This window comes from Oncorhynchus gorbuscha, linkage group LG13, assembly GCF_021184085.1.
Source record: "Oncorhynchus gorbuscha isolate QuinsamMale2020 ecotype Even-year linkage group LG13, OgorEven_v1.0, whole genome shotgun sequence".
NCBI classification, from domain to species: Eukaryota; Metazoa; Chordata; class Actinopteri; order Salmoniformes; family Salmonidae; genus Oncorhynchus; species Oncorhynchus gorbuscha.
Genome location: NC_060185.1, coordinates 42,434,992 through 42,440,991, shown reverse-complemented (window position 1 = coordinate 42,440,991; position 6,000 = coordinate 42,434,992). Strand labels below are relative to the sequence as shown.

Below are 6,000 nucleotides of genomic sequence, written 5' to 3'. Positions count from 1 at the left end.
CAGTACTGAACGGATTAGCTCAAGTAGGCTCCGGTAAATCCTGGCTGGCTGGCGGAACTGGAAGAGTCAGGTTGTCTGGCAGATCTGGAAGAGACTGGTTGTCTGGCAGATCTGGAAGAGATGAGTTCTCTGGCAGATCTGGAAGAGACTAGTTGTCTGGCAGATCTGGAAGAGACTGGTTGTCTGGCGGCACTGGGCTGACTGGTGGCACTGGCGGCGCTGGGCAGACTGGCGGTACTGGCGGCGCTGGGCAGACTGGGAGCACTGGCGGCGCTGGGCAGACTGGGAGCACTTTAGCCCGCTGGGCAGACTGGGAGCACTGGCGGCGCTGGGCAGACGGGAGACTCCGGCAGCGCAGGAGAGGAGAAAAGCTCTGGCTGCGCTAAACAGGTTCGGGAGACTGGTCAGCGCATTTCATGTCCAGTTAAAAGCGCAGAGCTCGCTGAACAGGCGACTGCGCCCTGGAGGCCTGGTCCGTGGTGCTGGAACTGGTGGTACTGGTCCATCTACGCTGGAAGCCGGTGCGGGAGCTCCTGCAGTGCATTAAGGACTCTGGGGAGGTGGCTCTTTATGGACCGGAGCCTGCAGGCGCACATGACATTCCTCTCAGACAGTTAGGGAGCCCAAGCGGTCATGTTTGCCTTGGATGGCCCCTCTCCCCAGTATATTATGTGCCGCACCTGGCTCTTAACCCCACTGGAAACACCGTGCGTAATCCCTTCTCCATAGCATAACATTGCCTGATTTTTTAGCCCAACGGTGAGCACAGGGAGTTTGGGTCAGGTCTCCTACCTGGCATAACTATTCTCCCTTGATTGGTCTATTTTTTTTTGGGCTGTCCTTTCCTGGAGCGTTTCTTGTCATGTGAAGTGTTTAATACCTGCTATTTCTCCGTTTGTGCATCTGTTTCTTCCAGGAGGAACCTGGTGATTTCTCCAGGCTGGCCCACGGTCCTTTTCCAGAACCAACTATCATCTCCCAAGACCAGAAGTCCTTATGATTGTTGTTCTCATCTCTTTAACGGGGAGAGTAGGCTCAGGTCTGACTCCTCCTCAGCCACTGTTGCACCTGCGTCACTAAAAATATTTTTGGGGTTGCGTCGGGGGGCGTGGGTCGCCATTTTCCCAGACTCCGATACTGACGATGGGGTCCACCCTTGTGCACTGCTGAAACTGAATCACAGGTCTCAGGGCGCCTTCACTCTCTCTGGGTCGGCCGCCCACCTGTCGATTTCTTCCCACGTCGTATACTCCATGCCTTTACCTTCCATAATGTCCTCCTTTAGCTCCTGCCAGTTATCTACTCTTGGCCTGTTTGGTCGCTGTTTGGTCTGAGAGGTGGGTGTTTCTGTAACGGTGTCTCATTTTTTTGTTGAAGAAAGTAGTCGGACCTAGTTGCCTTTTTTTTCGTTTTTGAACTGAACGGTCATTAAAGTAATAATGGGTTCTTGATGGGAAATGATGTAAATATATCACTATGACTTTAAACAATGCTACCTTATATAATGTTACTTACCCTAGGAGGCATTATTCATCTGTCATGTTTATGTCATATATTGTCTTGTCATTATGCTTGCCCTTATGTAACACATGTATCACTAGCCACTTTAACTATGCCACTTTTTTATCCCTTTGTCTCCCCCACACTCATCTCATATGTATATACTGCTCCCAGCTGTTCCTATTCCCCTAATCAATACCATCTACTGTATGCTCCTCTATTTCTTACCATCACTCATTCATGTCCTTATGTACATGTTCCTTATCCCCTTACACTGTGTATAAGACAGTTTTGGAATTGTTAGTTAGATTACTTGTTGGTTATCACTGCATTGTCGGAACTAGAAGCACAAGCATTTCGAGGCAACCTGCATTAACATCTGTCTAACCATGTGTATGTGACAAATAAAATTGTTTGATTTGATTTGATTTTTACTTTACATGAATTAAAATACTGTTTTACAAAAAACAACAGAACGGCTTTTGGTCCTCATTCACCTATCAGAAAAGTGAATACTAATCAAAACAGGAACAAATTTTTTGAAATACAAAACTCACACATAAATGAGGTTCCCAATCCAGGAACAGGAATCACCTGAACAGAGAACAGGAACAGGAACAGGAACAGAAACACACCCCTAATCATCCAATCCCAAATACTACAAACCCCAGGGATACGAAAACAACATATAAACCCATGTCACACCCTGGACTACCCAAACATATAACAAAAACACAAAATACAATGACCAAGGCGTGACTTTCTCACTGCCCATGTCCTTTGTATCTGTCTGCCAGTTGATGCGGCGAAGCTGTAGTCAGGTGACCCTCTTGGTCACCACATCGCATTACACGAGTTCTATCCCTGTGGCTCCGCCCTCACTACAAGCCAGGCTCCTCCTCTTCCTGAGCCAGCATTTCCATGACATCGAGACTCTCCTCAGCTGGAGCTCCTGGTTCAAGAACCGAGGTCTACGTCAGCAGAATTTGTATGTGTAACAGGAAAACACACCGATTATTCTAGCTACATGCATTTCTATCAGCACGCCATTATCCCAAATCATTCCCTGTCCCTCCCTCTTGCCCATTACCCTTCAATGCACGATCTGTAAGGCGTTGGTGAGCAAAATGGTGGACGCTCCAACGCTGCTTTTTCTATCCAGACCTTTTAGATCTGCATGCAATAAAGGGTTAGGGCTAAGGCGAATGTGTAGGGAGCGAAGTGGAACTGGCTGTCCCAACTCCATAAACATTTCTCTCAGCACAACCCCTGTCTCCTTCCCCTCACAGTTTCTATGGTTACACCCAGCAGAACTATGGGGACAACGTTGCAGCTGCTTATTACATCCTTAGCCTCAAGGGAGGATTCAGGTAACTGTTATACCATTTTGGGCTGCCCATAACTGCCTGGGCATGCCCCCTTTTTGACCTGTTGGTGAGTATTAGTGTGCTTTGTGTTTTTTGTTGTTGTGCATTTGGATGTTTTTTTGTTGTTGTTCTATTTGCTGATCACTGTGTTGTTCACTTGTTGTTAGTGATGACTAGTCTGTTGTCCCTCCAGGTTTGCAAGACAGTCAGAGTGGTTCCGATCAGACAGAAGAGGGAAGTTCAGCTGGGATTTCAAGAACTGCCAGGACAGCGCCATAGAGGAAATGGACGTCAGCAACACACTCATTAACTACACAGGCCTAGAAAACGTGGGTACATACCACTTTATTCATGTCTGGGGGGTGGGGATTTGTATTTATTTCACAATGCAGGTTCAATAAGAAAGTTACCCATCATAAATATTAATGGATAACTTTGCATTTTGGTTCATATGTATTTTTATTTATGTACAGTCGTGGCCAAAAGTTTTGAGAATGACACAAATATGAATTTTCACAGTCTGCTGCCTCAGTTTGTATGATGGCAATTTGCATATACTCCAGAATGTTGTATATGCAGATGAATTGCAATTAATTGCAAAGTCCCTCTTTGCCATGCAAAACATGGCCACTGCATTTCAGCCCTGCCACAAAGGACCAGCTGACATTATGTCAGTGATTCTCTTGTTAACACAGGTGTGAGTGTTGACGAGGACAAGGCTGGAGATCACTCTGTCATACTGATTGAGTTCGAATAACAGATTGGAAGCTTCAAAAGGAGGGTGGTACTTGGAATCATTGTTCTTCCACTGTCAACCATGGTTGCCTGCAAGACAAAAAGGGCTACACAGGCAAGGATATTGCTGCCAGTAAGATTGCACCTAAATCAACCATTTATCGGATCATCAAGAACTTCAAGGAGAATGGTTCAATTGTTGTGAAGAAGGCTTCAGGGCGCCCAAGAAAGTCTCCTAAAGTTGGTTCAGCTGTGGGATCGGGGCACAACCAGTACAGAGCTTGTTCAGGAATGGCAGCAGGCAGGTGTGAGTGCATCTGCACGCACTTCTCTCCAGGAAAAACATCAGGGACAGACTGATATTCTGCAAAAGGTACAGGGATTGGACTGCTGAGAACTGGGGTAAAGTAATTTTCTCTGATGAATCCCCTTCACGATTGTTTGGGGCACCCAGGAAAAAAAGCTTGTCCGGAGAAGACAAGGTGAACGCTACCATCAGTCCTGTGTCATGCCAACAGTAAAGCATCCTGAGACCATTCATGTGTGGGGTTGTTTCTCAGCCAAGGGAGTGGGCTCACTCTCAATTTTGTCTAAGGACACAGCCATGAATAAAGAATGGTACCAACACATCTTTAGAGAGCAACCTCCCAACCATCCAGGAACAGTTTGGTGACGAACAATGCCTTTTCCAGCATGATGGAGCACCTTATGGCTAATCCTCAAGAGGCGGGTAGACAAACAAAAACCCATAAATTCTGACAAACTCCAAGCATTGATTAGGCAAGAATGGGTTGCCATCAGTCAGGATGTGGCCCAGAAGTTAATTGACAGCATGCCAGGGCAGATTGCAGAGGTCTTGAAAAAGAAGGGTCAACACTGCAAATATTGACTCTTTGCATCAACTTCATCTAATTGTCAATAAAAGCCTTTGACACTTATGAAATGCTTGTAATTATACTTCAGTATTCCATAGTAACATCTGACAAAAATATCTAAAGACACTGAGGCAGAAAACTTTGTGGAAATTAATATTTGTGTCATTCTCAAAACTTTTGGCCACCACTGTACCCTATGCCTGTCCCGGCTGTGGTAAGAACGGGACCAAGGTGCAGCGGATGTTGAGTTCCACATATTTAATACAAAGAGAAACTTAAACAAAACAAAATATATCAATAAACAAACAACTAAAAGTGACTACGTGGTGCACATGCACAAACACAAAACAATATCCCACAAACACAGGTGGGAAAAATAGCTACTTAAATATGATCCCCAATTAGAGACAATGATTACCAGCTGCCTCTAATTGTGAATCATACAAAACACCAACATGGAAGATATAAACTAGAACACAACATAGAAATTATAAACTAGAATACCCCCTAGTCACGCCCTGACCTACTACACCATAGAGAAACAAGGGCTATCTATGGTCAGGGCGTGACAATGCCAGTGGTATTCAATCTGTTGGAACCAAAATCTCAAATTTGGACTCATCAGACCAAAGGACAGATTTCCACCGGTCTTAATGTCCATTGCTCATGTTTCTTGGCCCAAGAAAGTCTCTTCTTATCATTGGTGTCCTTTAGTGTTGGTTTCTTTGCAGCAATTTGACCATGAAAGCCTGATTCACGCATTCTCCTCTGTGAAGCATTTGGGATGCAATTTCTGAGGCTGGTAACTCCAATGAATTTATCCTCTGCAGCAGAGGTAACTCTGGGTCTTCCTTTCATGTGGCGATCCTCATTAGAGACAGTTTTGTCATAGCGCTGATGGTTTTTGCGACTGCACTTGAAGAAACTTTCAACGTTTTAGAAATGTGCTGTATTGACTGAACTTCATGTCTTAAAGTATTGATGGACTGTGTATATGATGATGGTACAGATTATTATTATACATTGTATTGGTGACACAATTAAATATGAAATGAAATGCATTTATTTGTAAAGTATGCATTTATGGAGCAGACACAGAAAACCAAATGGACAGATGTTATGGTTAGCATTTTAAAACGTGTGTGAATCTTATTAACTATAAGTGAGGGATGTAAATCCTATAATCCTTTGAGACTGAAGAGTGGAGAGGAGACCTTAAAGGTGAAGTTGAATATTAAGAATAACCATTCAAGAGGTAAACAGAGAGATTAACATATTTTATAGATTGAGGTAATTATGTATTAACTACATGATATACTGTTGCAATCATACTGTAACAAAAAAATTGCTGCCATGAGTTCATGCTTAAACTACTTCTGCAGGTACATATAACCATATTGAGTCATCTCCGTGATATTATTTGCTTATTGTTGCTAAATGATGACAATATAGCCGATTGTGTTTTACTTGCACGATACAAAACAGCTCGGCTAATATAGAAATCCAACTGCGATCTGCAAAAG

The 6,000-nt window shown here is 44.1% G+C and overlaps 1 protein-coding gene across 1 annotated transcript; it reads left to right on the top strand.

The window, feature by feature from the left end:
• Positions 1-2,294: 2,294 nt before the first annotated feature.
• Positions 2,295-4,214, top strand: LOC123992314 (distal membrane-arm assembly complex protein 2-like). Its single transcript, XM_046293469.1, has 4 exons — positions 2,295-2,488; positions 2,790-2,870; positions 3,061-3,200; positions 4,198-4,214. Exons 1-4 carry the CDS (start codon positions 2,301-2,303, stop codon positions 4,212-4,214), a joined length of 426 nt encoding a protein of 141 aa, XP_046149425.1. The 5' UTR covers positions 2,295-2,300.
• The last annotated feature ends 1,786 nt before the right edge of the window (positions 4,215-6,000 follow it).

Excerpts from the sequence above, each read along its gene's own strand:
- LOC123992314 (XM_046293469.1), top strand. The coding sequence starts at position 2,301 with ATGCGGCGAAGCTGTAGTCAGGTGACCCTCTTGGTCACCACATCGCAT. Across the intron at positions 2,489-2,789 it reads GGTCTACGTCAGCAGAATTT|TTTCTATGGTTACACCCAGC; the intron begins GTATGTGTAACA and ends TTCCCCTCACAG. Across the intron at positions 2,871-3,060 it reads AGCCTCAAGGGAGGATTCAG|GTTTGCAAGACAGTCAGAGT; the intron begins GTAACTGTTATA and ends TTGTCCCTCCAG.